The sequence below is a fragment of the Loxodonta africana genome, chromosome 4, assembly GCF_030014295.1.
Source record: "Loxodonta africana isolate mLoxAfr1 chromosome 4, mLoxAfr1.hap2, whole genome shotgun sequence".
NCBI classification, from domain to species: Eukaryota; Metazoa; Chordata; class Mammalia; order Proboscidea; family Elephantidae; genus Loxodonta; species Loxodonta africana.
The window spans coordinates 111,564,756-111,582,178 of NC_087345.1; the positions used below are offsets into that span (position 1 = coordinate 111,564,756).

A 17,423-nucleotide genomic window follows, 5' to 3' on the forward strand; every position below is an offset into this window, starting at 1 on the left:
AAATACCATATGATCCAGCAATCCCACTCCTAGGAATATATGCTAGAGAAATAAGAGCCATTACAAGAATAGACATATGCACACCTATATTCATTGCAGCATATTTCGTAATAGCAAAAAGATGGAAACAACCTAGATGCCCATCAACAGATGAATGGATAAACAAACTATGGTACATACACACAATGGAATACTACACAACGATAAAGAACAACGATGAATTTGTGAAGCATCTCACGACATAGATGAATCTGGAGGATATTATGCTAAATGAATTAAGTCAATCACAAAAGAACAAATATTGTATGAGACCACTACTATAAAACTCAAGAAAAGGTTTACATACAAAAAGAAACAACCTTTGATGGTTACAAGTAAGGGGAGGGGTGGGAGAAAAAAACACTAAATAGACAATAGATGAGTGGTAACTTTGGTGAAGGGTAAGACAATACACAATACTGGGGAATCCAGCACCACTTGTCCAAGGCAAGATCGTGGAAGCTCCATAGACACATCCAAACTCCCCAAGGGACTGAATTACTGGGCTGAGGGTTGTGGGGACCGCGGTCTCAGGGAGCATCTAGCTCAATTGGCATAACAGTTTATAAAGAATATGTTCTACATTCTACTTTAGTGAGTAGTGTCTGGGATCTTAAAAGCTTGTGAACAGCCATCTAAGATAAAATACTCCACTGATCTCACCTTGTCTGGAGAAAGGGAGAATGAAGAAAACCAAAGACACAAGGGGAAGTTTAGTCCAAATAACTAGTGGATCACAAGTATTACAGCCTCCACCAGACTGAGTCTAGCACAACTAGATGGTGCCTGGCTACCACCGACTGCTCTGACAAGGATCACAATATAGGGTCCCAGACAGAGCTGGAGGAAAATGTACAACAAAACTCTAACTCACACACACACACAAAAAGACCAGACTTACGGATCTGACAGAGACTGGAGAAACCCCGAGAGTATGGTTACTGGACACTCTTTTAGCTCAGTAATGAAGTCACTCCTGAGTTTCACCCTTCAGCCAAAGGGTAGACAGGCCCACAAAACAAAAGGATACTGGTTGGGCACACCAGCCCAGGGTCAAAGATGAGAAGGCAGGAGGGGACAGGAAAGCTGGTTATAGTGAACCCAAGATCAAGAGGAGGAGAGTGTTGACATGTCATGGGGTTGGTAACCAATGCCACAAAACAATATATGCACTAATTATTTAATGAGAAGCTAGTTTGTTCTGTAAACTTCATCTAAAGTACAATAAAAAAAGGGGGGGTAGAGATGGAGGGTGACTTAGAGTCACACTTAGGGGCATGCTGACAGGTATTTAACAACTAACTCTGTGAAGAGAAAATAAACACCTAATTTGTTATATTGGCCAAAAAAAAAAAAAACACACACACAAGATCCAAATACATGCTGGGTGTATAAGAGACCTGATTTAAATTGAAAGACAAAGTTGAAAGTGAAAGGATAAAAAAAATATTCCATATGAACATTAGCCAAAAGAGAGCTGAGGTGGTAATATTAATATCAGACAAATAGATTTTAAGTCAAAATCTGTGGCAAGAGACACAGGATACTTGAAAATATATATGCATCTAATAACAGAGTCCTAAAATACATGAAGCAAACACTGATAAAACTGAAGGGAGAAATAATTCTATAATAGTAGGTGGAGACTTCAATACACCACTTTTAATAATGAATAGAATATCTGGACAGAAGATCAATAAGGAAATAGTGAACTTGAACAACACTATAAACCAATTAGATGTAACAGGCATATAGAACACTCCATCCAACAACAGAATACACACTCTTCTCTAGTGCACATGGATCATTCTCCAGGAACGACCGTATATTAGGTCACAAAACTAGAACTAACAAATTTAAAAAGAACGAAATCATGTGAAGTATCTTCTATGATAATGATGGAATGAAACTAGAAATCAATAATAAGAAAAACTGGAAATTTTACAAATAAGTAGAAATTAAATATATACTGTTAAACAACTAATATGTCAAAGAAGGAATCACAAGGAAAATTAGAAAATATTTCATTGACAATGAAAGCACAACATACGGGATGCAGTGAAGGCAGTGCTCAGAAGGAAATTTACAGCTGTAAAGCTTCTATTTGAAAAGTAGAAAGATCTGAAATCAATAACCTGACTTTACATGTTGAGGAACTACAAAAAGAAGAGCAAACTAAGCAAACGTACCAGAAGGAAGAAAATAACAAAGATTAGAGCAGAGATACATGAAATAGAGAGTAGAAAAACAATAGAGAAATTCCATGAAACCAAAAGTGTTTTTTTTTTTTGAAGATCAGTAAAATTGGCAGACCTTTAGCTAGACTGACAAGGAAAGAAAGAGAAGATGCAATGAACTAAATCGGAAATAAATGTGGGGACATTGCCGCCAACCCTACAGAATAAAAAGGAGTATAAGAGAATACTATGAACAATTACACGTTAACAAATTAGATAACCTAAATGAACAGATTCCTAAATGAATATGTGAACTACCTATGTTGACTCAAGAAGAAATAGAAAACGTCAACAGACCCATAAATAAGAGATTAGATCAGTAACCAAAAATCTCCCAACGAAGAAAAGTTCAGGGTCAGATAGCTTTGTTGGTAAATCCTACCAAAAAATTTAAAGAAGAATTAACACTAATCCTTCTCAAATTCCTCCAAAGCGTAGGAGAGAACACTTTTTAACTTATTCTATGAGACCAGCATTACCCTGATACCAAAGTCAGAAAGAAAATTACAGAATGTAAATGCAAACTTCCTCAACAAAATGTTGGCAAACATAATCTAACAGTATCTTAAAAGGCCTGCACATTTTGACCAAGTGGTTCAACGTAGGAAAATCAATCAATGTAATACACCACATTAATGTTTTTGTTAGGTGCCATTGAGCCCATTGTTGCAGCCACTGAGCGTCTTCCTCTTTTTTACTGACCTTCTATTTTATCAAGCATGATGTCCTTCTCCAGGGACTGATCCCTCCTGATAACATGTCAAAAGTATGTGTGATGAAGTCTCGCTATCCTTGCTTGCAAGGAGCATTCTGGCTGTACTTCTTCAAAGACAGATTTGTTCATTCTTTTGACAGTCCATGGTATGTTCAATATTCTTCACCAACACCATAATTCAAAGCCGTCAATTCTTCTTCTGTCTTCTTATTCATTGCCCAGCTTTCACATGCATAGGAGGCAATTGAAAACACCATGGCTTGGATCAGGTGCACCTGAGTCCTTAAAGTGACATCTTTGCTTTTTAACACTTTAAAGAGGTCTTTTGGTGTAGAGTTGCCTAATGCAATGTTTCGTTTGATTTCTTAACTGCTGCTTCCATGGGCATTGATTGTGTATCCAAGTAAAATGAAATCCTTGACAAAAAAAAAAAAAAAAGAATATTTCAAGGTCTATTTTTTTTTTCATGAAGTACAAGGCTGTCAGTGATATGATAATATCCATACACCTACTATGAAGACCAATTAGTAAGACTATTATTCAAATTTATGCACCAAGCCCTAAGGCCAAAGATGAAGAAATTGAAAATTTTTACCAACTTCTGCAGTCTGAAATTGATTGAACATGCAATCAGGATGCATTGAAAATTACTTGTGATTGGAATGTGAAAGTTGGAAACAAAGAAGGATCAGTAATTGGAAAATATGGTCTTGGTGACAGAAACAAATTTTGGAAGACCAGCAACTTCTTCATTGCAAATACTTTTGTCAACAACATAAACAGTGACTATACAGATGGACCTTACCAGATGGAGTACACAGAAATTAAATTGCATCTGCAGAAAGAGAATATGAGAAGTTCAATATCACCAGTTAGAACAAGGCCAGCGGCTGACTGTGAAACAGACCACTGATTGCTCATATGCAAGTTCAAGTCGAAGCTAAAGAAAATTAAAATAAGTCCACGAGAGCCAAAATATGACCTTAGGTATATCCGACCTGAATTTAGAGATCATCTCAAGAATAGATATGATGCACTGAATACTAATGACCCAAGACCAGACAAGTGGTGGGATGACATCAAGGACATCATACATGAAGGAGGCAAGAGGTCATTAAAAAGACAGAAAATGAAGAAAAGATCAAACTGGATTTCAGAAGAGACTCTGAAACTTGCTCTTGAATGTCAAGTAGCTAAAGTGAAAGGGAGAAATGATGAAGTACGAGTTGAACAGAAGATTTCAAAGGGCAGCTTGAGAAGACAAATTAAAAGTATTATAATAACATGTGCAAAACTCTGGAGATAGAAAACCAAAAGGGAAGAACACGCTCAGCATTGCTTAAACTGGAAAAAATTCAAGCCTTGAGTCACAATATTGAAGAATTCTATGGGGAAAATATTAAATAACACAGGAAGTATCAAAAGAAGATGGAAGGGATACAGAGTCACTGTACCAAAAAAGAATTGGTCAATGTTCAACCCTTTCAGGAGGTGGCATATGATCAGGAACTGATGGTACTGAAAGAAGAAGTCCAACTTGCACTGAAGGCATTGGTGAAAAACAAGGCCCCAGGAATTGACGGAATACCAACCAATATGTTTCAACGAATGGATGTAGGGCTGGAAGCGCTCACTCGTCTATGCTAAAAAATTTGGAAGACAGCTACCTGGCCAACCAACTGGAAGAGATCCATATTTATGCCTATTTTCAAAAAAGGTGATCCAACCGAATGCAGAAATTATCAAACAATATCATTAATATCAAACGCAAGTAAAATTTTGCTGAGGATCATTCAAAAGTGGCTGTAGCAGTATATTGACAGGCAACTGCCAGAAATTCAAGCCGGATTCAGAGGAAGACATGGAACCAGGGATATAGTTGCTGATGTCAGATGGATCCTGGCTGAAAGCAGAGAATACCAAAAAGATGTTGGTGTTTTATTCACTATGCAAAGGCATTCAACTGTGTGGATCATAAGAAATTATGCATAACATTGCGAATAATGGGAGTTCCAAAACACTTAATTGTGCTCATGAGGAACCTGTACATGGATCAAGAGGAAGTCATTCAAACAGAACAAGGGGATACTATGTGGTTTAAAGTCAGGAAAGGTGTGCGTCAGGGTTTTATGCTTCACCATACTTAGTCTGTGTGCTGAACAAATATTTTGAGAAGCTGGACTATATGAAGAAGAACGGGGCATCAGGATTGGAGGAAGACTCATTAATAACCTGCGATATGCAGGTGACACAACCTTGCCTGCTGAAAGTGGACTTGAAGCACTTACTGATGAAGATCAAAGACTACAGCCTTCAGTATGAATTACAGCTCAACATAAAGAAAACAAAGATTCTCACAACTGGACCAATAAGCAACATCATGATAAACAAGGAAAAGTTTGAAGGTGTCGAGGATTTAATTTTACTTGGAGCCACAATCAACACCTGTGGGACAGCAGTCAAGAAATCAAAAGATGCATTGTATTAGGCAAATCTGCTACAAAAGACCTCTTTAAAGTGTTCAAAAGCAAACATATCACTTTGAAGACTCTGGTGCACCTGACCCAAGACAAGGTGTCTTCAGTCACATCATCTGCATGCGAAAGCTGGATGATGAATAAGGAAGACTGAAGAAGAACTGACACTTTTGAATTGTGGTGCTGGTGAAAAATATTGAATATACTGTGGACCGCCAAAAGAAACAAATCTGCCTTGGAAGAAGTACAACAAGAATGCTCCTTAGAAGCAACAAAGGCAAGATTATGTTTCACACATTTTGAACATGTTATTAGGAGGGATCGGTCCCTGGAGAAGGACATCATGCTTGGTAAAATGGATGGCCAAAAAAAAGAGGAAGACCCTCAACAAGATGAATTGACACAGTGGCTGCCACAATGGGCTCAAACATAAGAACAATTGTGAGGATGGCACAGGACTGGGCAGTGTTTTGTTCTGTTGTACTTAGTGTTGCTATGAGTCAGAGCTGACTCGATGGCACCTAACAATGACATAACAACAACATGTGTGCTCCACCAGCACCATAGCTGAGGAGGCTAAGAAAACTTCCTCTCCCAGGTATTTTATACCCCTAGTCAAAGTGACTAATTGTATCTTTTTAACCTTGCTTATAAATATCCTACTGCATCATGCCTACCTCCCACCCTCACCCTGTGGCTTTCTGAGGAAGGGGCATGGTTAGCCCAGAATTGTATCTTTTTAATCTTGCTAACATCAAACCTCAGTGATATGGTGGTTTGTTCGGAGGCCTGAAGATGTTAGCAGGAAGGGAGAAAACCCTGGCTGCCTGTCTTATCCAAAGGACTTGCTCCTCACACCTGTCATTATCACGCTCACAGGTTTTTAGTTGTGTCAGACTCATAGTGACCCTATAGTTCAAAGTAGAACTGGCCCATCAGGTTTCCTAGGCTGTAACCTTTAGAGAAGCAGATCATCAGGTCTTCTGCATAACTGCTGGTGGATTAGAATCACCGACTTTTGGTTAGCAGCCGAGCTCTTAACCACTGTGCCTCCCATGCTCCTTAAGTTTCCAGTAGCTCCCTAGATAGATACCTCAGGTTGAAGTCCAGTCCCTGGTCTCCAAGGTTCATTATAATCGGGTTCCTGCAAACAGGTCCAGCCTTCCCTCCAAGTGTGAAATAATCCTCTGCTTTAGCTACAGTCCCTTAACCCTTAGCTTTCTTTGGCTTCTTTTTTTAGGTTTAAGATAAAAGCTATGAACACTTTCTGTAGTGCAGACTCTCAAAATTTTGTATACAGTTTTAAGGTGTTTATGAATCCCTTGAAACCATGGACTCCAGGAAATAACTGGGATCTAACCTGGATAATCAAATACAGTCTGATGCGTCTACCTCAAGGTTTCCCAACAGCGGTGTTATTGGCATTTTAGGCTGGATAAATCTTTGTTGTGAGGTGCTGTTTTGTTCCTTGTAGGATGCTTAGCAGCATCCCTATCCTCTACCCGTGAGGTGCCAGTAGCACCCCTGCCCCCAGTTATGATAACTAAAAATAGCTCCAGACATAACCAGATGTCGCCTGTGGGGCAAAACTGCCATATTTGAGAACCACTCTTTCCTCATACTTCACTCTTCTCAAAACAGTTTCTTCCCTGTTATTTAATTCGTACTCTACCTTTTTGGGAAACCTTGGTGGCGTAGTGGTTAAGAGCTATGGCTGCTAACCAAAAGGTCGGCAGTTTGAATCCACCAGGCGCTCCTTGGGAACTCTATGGGGCAGTTCTACTCTGTCCTATAGGATCACTATGAGTCGGAATGGACTCGGCAGCAACAGGTTTTTCTACCTTTTCAAGTTTTACCTGTTTTGTGTAAACTTCATGAATTACTAGAGGCTGTATGGAGCTCTGGTTTCCCCCTTCCATACTGACTGCACCACGGATTGACACTTTTTCATATGTTGTCTTGTATTGCTATTAAATGTTCATAACCTCTTCTTGCCTCCCCATCTGGATTATATGGTTTTGAGAGAGAGAAAAAAATCAGTATTATGTATCTCATATTTGTTAATCACATAATTTTGGTAAGTACTTTCTTTTAAACTTTGTATTATTGAAAGTTTCAAATGTGCACAAAAGTAGAGAAGATAGTGTAGTGAACCCTCGTGTACCCATCACCCAATTTCAACCATCACCAACTCATAGCCAATCTGTGGTAAGTACTTTGATGTTTTTTTTAAAAACCTGCACTGACTTCTTTTATTTTTAGAATAAATCTTTAATAATTTTTTAACTTGATGCTCTAGACCTTTAACTACCTTTATTATTTAGCCAGTCACAATTTATTAAATATCTAAAACGTTCCAATCTCGGAGCTGAAATATAATTCTCTCTTCCTTGCCTGAAATGCTCATTTCTCCATATTCACCTCCACTTTGCTCCCTTGGTCAGCACTCAAGTCTTATGTTAAACATCTTTCTTTGTAAAAAACTTTCCTGAACCCTGAGAGTAAGTTGATTGTTGCCAATCTTTAGCACAGTTGTTCTTCTCTTATATTTTGCACTTAGCATAGAGATGTAATTATTGTTACGTGTCTCTAATTCACCCCCTGGTGGCACAGTGGTTAAGCTTTGGGCTGCTAATTGAAAGGTCGGCGAACTCACCAGCCACTCTGTGGGAGCAAGATGCGGCAGTCTACTTCCATAAAGATTACAGCCTTGTAAACCCTACTGGACAGTTCTACTCTGTCCAGTGGGGTCGCTATGAGTCTGAATCACTGAATGGCAATGGGTTTGGTTTTTTTGGGTATTTCCTAATTCACCCACCCACTGAAATTAATTCAGTGGGGCCAGAGAGAGAGGTCTGAGTTGAGTTTCAGCAAGAACCTGGAGAGGGAGGCAGGGCTACATGGTGAAAGGCATTATGTGTCATTCTTGGGAATACGGACTTTATCCTGATGCTTTTACAAGAAAAGCTTTAAAACTATACGCATCTTTTGAAGCATTTTTCTTCTTCAAAAGCAATACACGTACCATGCTAAATTTTTAGAAACTGCAGAAATGTGCAAAGAAAATAATTCTGAATTCATTTACCTGGAGATAACTATTTTAAACATTTTGATATATGTATTTTCAATCTTTCCATGTAGACATGATTGCATATTTAGAAAGAAAAGAAAGCTCATACTATATATATTTGTTGCTTTGTAACTTGACTTTCCATAAACACTTTCAAGATCAATCACTTGCCTTCTTAAACATGATTTTTGAAGGGCTGCACAGTAATCTAACCTACGGGTATGTTATAGGTTTTTTAATTCCTTATTGCTGGGTATTTAGGGTGTTTTAGATTTCTTTGCTTTTATAAAAATACCTGATGAGTGGTTTCGTACACTAATTATTATATGTACATCTAATCATATACTTAAATCTAAAAGCAGAATTATTATACGAACAGTGTGAAAATTTGTAAGATTTTTGATGCAAGTTATCAAATTACAAAAGTAGTGTCAAGTTACAGTCTCACATTCCCTGTCTGAGAATGCCTACCTCTCAGCTCTCTCATTTACACAGGATGAATCTTTACATCTTAGTTTCTTAATCTGTTTTTGTTTTGTTATTGTTACCAGTGAGATTGAACTTTAAATGTTTTTATTAGCCGTTTCTACTTTCTTTTTGTGTGTGAAATTTCCTACTCATGTCCTTTGCTAATATTTATTTTTTGGTTGTCAATTTGCCTTTTCATTTTGTTTATGGCATTTTTGACTTTCATAAAATCTAAATTTTTATGTAGCTATAAAGAAACCTTTATGGCTTCTTCCTTTGCTTTTGTGTTTAGAAAGTTCCTCCCATTCTGAGCTCAGGTTTGTTAAAAACCATGTATTTTTTTCCCCTAAATTTATTATGGTTTTATTACTTTGGGATTGCAAATATATGTAGAGATAGAGAGAGTCTAATATCCCCTACCTAATACAAAGAAGCTAATCAGTTATCAGAGCACAGTTTAATGAATTAGCTATCCACTGATTCAAATGGTACCCCTATCATAATCGCTTGGATCACCTTCCTGGGATCTTACCTGCTGAAGGTTATAGGAACCTGAAAGAGTGACTAGACACTATGGTCAGAGCTACAAAAGGTGTGAAAATTTGGACCAGGAAGTGAGAGAATAGGAAAGGAGTTGTGCCTATTAACAGTATTGTGATTATTACAGACTTTTAGTAGTGGATTAACTAAACATGGATTTTTAAAAATATAGTAGCTCGTTAAGATATGCAAATTAAAAAAACAGGAAAAAGAAAGTAGGGCAACCTTCTCCAAAGGATTTTGATTTTATAAATCTAATGCCACAATCATCTCATGATCTATCTGTCACATGGACTATTTTCTCTTTAACGGCACTCAGGTATGAGATTTGAGAGAGGAAGTTCAGATTAAAGTCGCGAGTCTTCGAGGATATTTCTGAGCAAGAACAAAATTTATTTATCTGCTATCCATGCCTAGCGCAGCACACCCTGGCATTTTCTTGTAACGTTAGCTTTAGCAGCTAAGGCAGTTGCTACTGTGGGAAACAAGCTTCAATTATTCTTGCGAAAAAATGACTCCTGCGCCAGTCTTGACGACAGCGGGTTAAAGGCAGCCAGGAGATTCCTCTTTTTGTGCAAAACCCACCCAAAAAGGACCGTTAAACACTCGAACAGGAGACTGCAGACGTTAGGCCGCAACAGAAAGTTATTTTCTTACTGTAACGGTGGTTTCGTAAGCGGCGAAGATACAAGAGCTAAGAGTAAATGTTAAACCACATAACTTCCCGGGGTCTTCTCTGACCCCCGCGCTGGGTCCCGGGAGGGTCCGGCCGCCAGCCGCCAAGCCCCACCCGCGAGCCTGCCGCGCGCCGGGAGGCGGTGCGCGCCGCTTGGAAACGCCTCTGGCACCGCCTCCTCCCGGGGATCCGCGGCGGTTACGTAAAAAGGGTCCGAGAGGTGGCGCGGGGAAGGCCAGCGGGGGTTAATTGCCGGAAGAGGAAGCCTTTCGCTGGAGTGGGGTATCGCGGCCAGGGTCGCGAACTAGCGACTGTGGGGTTGGCAGGTGCGCGGCGTCAGCACCTAGCAAGCGATGTCACCTGGCGCGAGCGCCCCGGGGTAGCGCAGACTAGGCTGCGAGGCCCCAACGCGCCCTCCCGCGCCCCTCCTGGACCCTTTCGCTTGACCGCCCGAGCCGGGACAGCTATGGAGCTCCTTCGGCTGCTGGTTCTTGTGGTGCTTGCCCTGGAACCGGGGGTAGCTGGAGGAGCCGAGGCTGTCGGGAACTCCAGCGAAGGTAAGGTCGAGGACGCTGCGCTTCTGCAACCCAAAGTTAGTTTTGCATTTCCAAGGGTCTTGCAAGGTCAAAATCCGCCCAGGGGTCTGTTTTAGGAAGAGAGGTGGTGCCGGAGGGCTTTGTTTAACGCTGGGTGGTAACTTCACTTGCAAGAATGGGCCACGGTCCTTTCCTGCAGGAGGAAACTCCCGTTGCTAAGGAGGTCTTACTGTCAACCTCTTAATTTAGGCTGGTGAAATGAGAAGAGATTAAGAGCTGTCTTTTTCCACATACACTCTTTTCTCCCTTTGGGGGAAGCCATGTTTGTGGCTTTAATTTAACACAAAAGCGCCTCTTTGCTTTCAAGTGGCGTATCTGAGCCTATGGACAGCGAGCGAGGCTTGGTGCAGAGTTCAACGGTTTATGATGAGTGGCTTTCCAAGCAGCAGCGGGATTTCACACTCTGTAGCGTTTGAGAGGAAAAATGAACCCGGAATGGGACTTTAGATCGTAGGTCATGTGCTTGGTGCGTGAGTTTTAGCAACAGATAGTGGTTTGTTAATATAAAACGTAGAAAGCACTTATTGTGCATACCCATAATCATGTGCTTTTCTCTAAGGTTAAACACATTTTCAATTTTGTTTTGAACCTGAGACTAATTGCAGCTCCCAAACAGTATTTTCTGAATAATGCGATTGTGTTCCTAAGTGCTTATTTTTGAAAAGCTCTTGTGCAAACTGAACCCTAGAATCTTTGCATCGTTAAACGCTGAAAAGGGAAGTTATATTTTTTTCGGGGGAAAAAACCTTGTTTATAATAAGGAGCTAACATTCACTGCCTGCACTCAGTGCCAGGTGCTTTTTGTGTGCAGTACTATTTAATCCTCCCAACTCTCTGAGATAATTGTCATCCTCACCTGGCAGAAGCTGAAGCTGAAGATGTTCCTAACACAAGTCAACTGCTCAGAGGGTTATGGGCAAGATATGAACCCCAGGTGTGACTCCCTGCAAATGTCATGGCCCTCCTACTGCAACAAAGCTGCCTTCCAGTAAGAATATCATGCATAATATGGTGCTTTATACTTAGAACTTTGCATGTGAGTTCTCTTCCCTCAGAAAAGCCTTGTGAGGGAGGTAGAAGAGACGCTGTCACATTTTAACAGGTTAAGTATTTGAGAGAATGAACTTGTAGCTGACCCAGGCAACCCCTGAGCCAGAAGGGCTGGGATGCAGATCTTTTTATTTCCAGTTTGGTGCGTTAGTATTCAATAATATCTAGAAAATTTTACACAAGTTGAGAAACCTGAGCCATAATTTGAGAAATTACATTTCTTTAGGTACTATTTCTCACCTCTTTTCTGTGATTACAGCCCTGGTATATCCTCAGCAGGGTTATTCTTTTTGCCTTGAACTAGTATTCTGTGCAGGAGAGGGAGGATGTGTGGGAACTCACTATTATGTGGCTAAAAAGCTGATTTTCTCCACATCCGAAAGATGAAAATCAGTAGGGAGGCTAAGAAAGGTATAGTTGAAAACTTGCATCATCCTTCCTGGAATTTCCTGGGTTGCTGGTTTGAGGATTTTGATAGCTGCACAAACTGCAGCATTGAGCAACTGCTGTAATTTAGGAGGATTCTCTCACCCTTAGCAGGATGAGCTAACTTAGAAACAATTTGAGTAGTGGCTTGAAAGGTGAATGAGTCCTTGACAGCAGATCAACTTCCTAGAATGTCTGGGGAAGGTGCTTTCTATGACCAGCAGCTCACAGGAGGTGAACGTTTAAAGTTTTCCTTCCTTTTGGAGTCACAGTTCTCTGCTACCCTTATCACCTTTTGTTGCTTTAGATTCATGTCCAGTAACTCATGGGGCATTACATAGTAATTAGAGTAGGGCAGATTGTCATTTTGGCCTTCTAATGTTTGTGCTATTGATAGTCCTTTAAATAAGATGCCAGGCCACTTGTGTAGTTAATTGCAAGTGATCTCTTTCTCTCAAAAGTGTGTGAAAAGTAGTGTGTTCATTTTTCTGTTTCCTTTCAGCATTTAGGGCTAATGAAAATTCCTAAGATAAAAATGAGAAATTGGGAGCGGCAGTTGAATGCTGGCCAGCTCAAGTAGCTAAACCATTTTTATTTTTAATATTTCATCTGAAGAAGGTTACGAAGACCAAGCTAGGACAGACCTCCTCTAGAATTTGGTTGCTGCATTGAAGCTTAAACAATGGAGGTAAATTTGAGATAATTTTTAGCAAAATAGTAAAAAAAAAAAGTTGAAGATTTTTTTTTTTTTAAATCTCAGCAATGTTATACTAAAGAAACTAAACACCATTACATACAATATTGTCCATTTATAGAGAGTTCAAAAACAATAGAAGTCAGAATAATGGTTGCCTTTGCAGAAGGGGGTCAGGACTAGGGAAGGCGTTCTTTTTGGTCTTGGAAGTGATTAGACAAATGTGTTAATTTTGTAAAAATTAATTACATAGGATTTCTGAACTCTTCTGTAATATGTTATATTGTTGTAAAGTGCCATCAAGTTGGCTCCGACTTATAGCATTCCTGTGTACAACAGAACTAAACACTGCCCGGGCCTGCACCGTCCTCACAATCGTTGCTATGTTTGAGACCATTGTTGCAGCCACTGTGTCAATCCATCTCATTGAGGGCCTTCGTCTTTTTCACTGACCCTCTACTGAACATGATGTCCTTTTCCAGGGACAGGTCCCTCCTGATAACATGTGCAAAGTACGTGAGATGAAGTCTCACCATCCTTACTTCTAAGGAGCATTCTCGCTGTACTTTCTCCAGAACACATTTGTTCATTTTTCTGGCAGTCCATGGTATAGTCAGTATTCTTAACCAACACCAGAATTCAAAGGCATCATTTCTTCAGTCTTCCTTATTCAGAGTCCAGCTCTCGCATGCATCTGAGGTAATTGACGGTATGATGGCTTGGGTCAGGTGCACCTTAGTCCTCAAAGTGACATCTTTGCTTTTTAGCACATTCAAGGGATGCTTTTGCAGCAGATTTGCCCAATGTAATATGTTGTTTGGTTTTTTTGTTGTTGTTGTTTTTAATTGTGCTTTAGGTAAAAGTTTACAATGTAAATTAGTTTCTCATTCAAAAATTTATACACAGATTGTTTTGTGACATTGGTTGCAATCCCCGTGATGTGTCAGCATTCCCCTCCTTTGCCTTTATACCCCGAGTTCCCCATGTCCATTCATCAGGTTTTCTGCCTTCTCATCTTTGCTTTTGGACAGCTGTTCCCCACTTGGTCTCATATACTTGATTGAAATAAGAAGCATGTTGCTCCATGTGTTATAGTTTGTTTTATAGCCCTGTCTGATCTTTGGATGAAAAATAGACTATGGGAGTGGCTTCAGTTCTGAGGTAGCAGGGTGTCTGGGGGTCATAGTCTCATAGGTTACTCCAGTCTCTGTCAGACCAGCAAGTCTAGTATTTTTTTTGTGAATTTGAATTTTATTCTACATTTTTCTCCCACTCTGTCCAGGACTCTCTATTGTGATCCTTGTCAGAGCCGTCGGTGGTGGTAGCCAGACACCATGTAGTTCTTCTGAGCTCGGGCTGGAGGCTGTGGTTCATGTGAAAGCTGAAGATTTTTAAGTTTGCGAGGTTAGGATCTGATTGGGGCAGAAAAAGGAAAAGATTAGGATTGGGCTCTTTTTAGAATAGAATTATTGGAAAGAAAAATAAGTCTGACAAATAGAAAAGAGTACCTTACTATGGGTCAGATGGCAAAGAATATGTTTGGTGTAAAAAGGAGAGCCACTGCTTTTTATAGGAAAGCTACAGTGTGTGTAAAGGCTTGGTCTTGATGTTTGCCATTTGCTCTGTAATTCCATTTGATGTGCTGTCGTTTTTCCTCCTACATCCAAAGTCATAAGATCTAATTACACCTCATAAAATGTTTCTAATGAATCCTTTTCCAGATGGCTTAGAGGTGAGGTTTTAAATGAATACTTTTTTTTTTTTTCAATAAGGATCAGCACAAAGCTCGTTCCTATGAGGTGGAGGTTAAAGGTGTCTCAAATGTCCAACTTCCTAAACTGCTGCACCACTCCATCATCTCTAACATCAACTGCTATCATCCCTCAATACTCTCCCTCCTGTCTTTGGGTTCCATAATTCCATAATGTCTCACAGAACTCAAGAACCATACTTAAGTGGTTTATTAGGGAAGTAACAGCGTATAATTCGGGATTAGGATCAACTTGGAAGTAACAGGAATAACAGCTCAGAATGAGTTCCTTGATCCGGACAGGTTCTTCTCACCCTTTGCTGCTGGGTCCTGCTGTGGTTTTGTTGCTGCTGGGCCCTGTGGGGGGCTTCTTGGGCAAGTGTTACACCTCTTAGCTCCATGGCTTGGCAAGCCCCACTGCAGGCATCTTGTGCTAGTCTCCTGGTTCCTGCTGTTTTGTGCCGCTGTCTCTTGCTGTCTTCAGTGTTACAGCTCCTGTCTCTCCCTTTAAGTGCAGAGGGATGGCAAAACTGACCAGTCCCCTCCTTAGTGTTCCATATGCCTTATTTGCATGGTCCCACTCCCACAAGGGTGCCATGCACATTCTTTACATTGTTAGGAAGCTATCCAATCCCTTTGGTGAACCACAAGCACCTCATTTGCATAGCCTCACCCAATCATTTGGTGGGTGTTACAAAGACTATGGCTAGAAGTGCCGTAATAAGTAATTCACCGCACTGCAGGTTCAGTTGCTATTAACTTCTTCAGGATATGTTTTAGGTATGTGCCTTCTATTGCCGAATCTGTTTTTGTGAGTAGAAATTAAATGCCGTTTCTGCCAGGCTGTACTGTTAAAGTTGTTTTGACTACAACTTTCAGTATCTTTCACTGTCATGTCTTGGGAAGTCTCTTCCTCACCATTATGCTTATCATGTGCCAGGCATTTTTGTGTGTGTTTCTGTTCCCTTTTTCCCACTAGTTTTTTTCATAGGGTCAAAAGGAGTCCTGGTGGTGCAACAGTTAAGTGCTTGGCTGCTAAATGAAAGGCTGAAGGTTCAAACCCACCTAGCTGCTCTGTGGGAGAAAGACCTGGTGATCTGCTCCCCTAAAGATTACAGCCAAGAAAATCCTATGGGGCAATTCTACTCTGTAACACATGGCGTTGCCATGAGTCGGAAATTGACTTGATGGCATTTAAGGACAATAATGAATGTAGTGAATATCTAGCCTTTTTTATTTTTTTTTAAGTAAGGACATGAGCCTCTGAAGCATTGGAAGGCTAATGGATGTTAATAATGATGTTTTATTTTGTAGCATTATTAAAATTCTTTCCCATTTGTTTGATCCTTACAGCAAGCAAGTGAAGTACATAGTATAGTCACCTCCATGTTACCATGTGAGAACTGAGACCCAGAGATATAAATTAATGCTGTATGATTTATTTAATTAAATTTCAAAAGCAGGCAAAGCCCATCTGTGGTGTTAGAAGTTAGGAACATGGTTACCTCTGGGGCGGAGGGAAGAGGTAGTGATTGAGGAAGTCTGAGATGCTAGAATGCTTTCTTGATGCAGGTGATGGTTTCATGGGTGTGTAAACTTTCTTTAATTCTCTGTATGCAAACTGTTTTTTTTTTTTGTAAAATATAAATAACATAAAGTTGCCATTTTAACCATTTTTAAGTGTACAATTCACTAGCATTAATTACATTGTTGCGCAACCTTCACCGCTATCTATTTCCAGAACTTTTCATCACTCCAAACACAAACTCTGTACCCATAAAGCAATAACTCCTCATTTCTTCCTTCCCTCAGTCCCTGGTAACCTCTAATCTGCTTTTTGTCTCTTTGCATGCTATTTTAATAATAGTCAAAAAAAACCAAACCCGTTGCCGTTGAGTCGATTCTGACACACAGCGACCCCATAGGACAGAGTAGAACTGCCCCAAGGAGTGCCTGGTGGATTCGAACTACTGACCTTTTGGTTAGCATCTGTAGCTCTTAACCACTACACCACCAGGGTTTCCATTTTAATAAGAGCATGCACATATTTTAATTGTTTATTTGTATTTAATTGTTTCTGTGTTTTAATTGATACTTGCACTCTACCTGCCAGGGATTCTGATTTAAGTGGTCAAAACTACCTCCAGACCGTTGTAATGTACAGTTAGGGTGGATAACCACTGTATTAAAATTTCTTTCTGATAAGAATACCTCATGAGCACTATAAAACGTTTGAAAAATAAGGAAATGTGTAAGGAAAAGAAAAATTATTTAAAATACACTCTTAGTGATACCTGCTTTTAGTACCTCTACTACATTGTCAAGGGACCAGTTTTTTTTTTTTTTTTTTTTCATGTATACAGTGCCTCTTTATTGTCTGGCTTCTATCTGGTTCTTGCTATAGACATTTGGTTGGGGAAAGAGAGGTGGTAGTGAAGTATCATCTTCTGTAGCTTTCAGAAGATCCAGAAAGTAATAGATAAGAGTTGTAACTTCCTGAAATGCCAGGTTTAGTTCTTCCCCTCCCCTCTCTCCCAGATATAGCACCCCCCATGTTCTTGAAGAAGACGTCAGAAGTAGAGACTGCAACTTAACTTTTTGGTCCTGATCATTATGTATTCTTACATGGACTGTTTGCTTTCATTTCTGATTTTCTTACACAGAATAGAAGAGACTTCTTAGGTT

General features: G+C 39.9%; 1 protein-coding gene across 4 annotated transcripts in view; it reads left to right on the plus strand.

Annotated features, from left to right (window-relative positions):
- Nucleotides 1-10,399: 10,399 nt before the first annotated feature.
- TM7SF3 (transmembrane 7 superfamily member 3) overlaps nucleotides 10,400-17,423 on the plus strand; it is a 34,923-nt gene continuing 27,899 nt past the window's right edge. The window contains exons 1-3 of one of the 4 annotated variants that reach the window (XM_064284454.1): nucleotides 10,440-10,779; nucleotides 11,682-11,806; nucleotides 12,797-12,982. Coding sequence is in view for 1 of the 4 variants with exons in the window: in XM_010595505.3 (XP_010593807.1) it covers nucleotides 10,689-10,779 (91 nt within the window). In the remaining 3 variants the exon portion in view is untranslated. Of the gene's footprint in view, nucleotides 10,780-11,681; nucleotides 11,807-12,796; nucleotides 12,983-17,423 lie in introns of all 4 variants that reach the window. The other 3 variants (XM_064284456.1, XM_064284455.1, XM_010595505.3) reach the window with 3 other exon arrangements.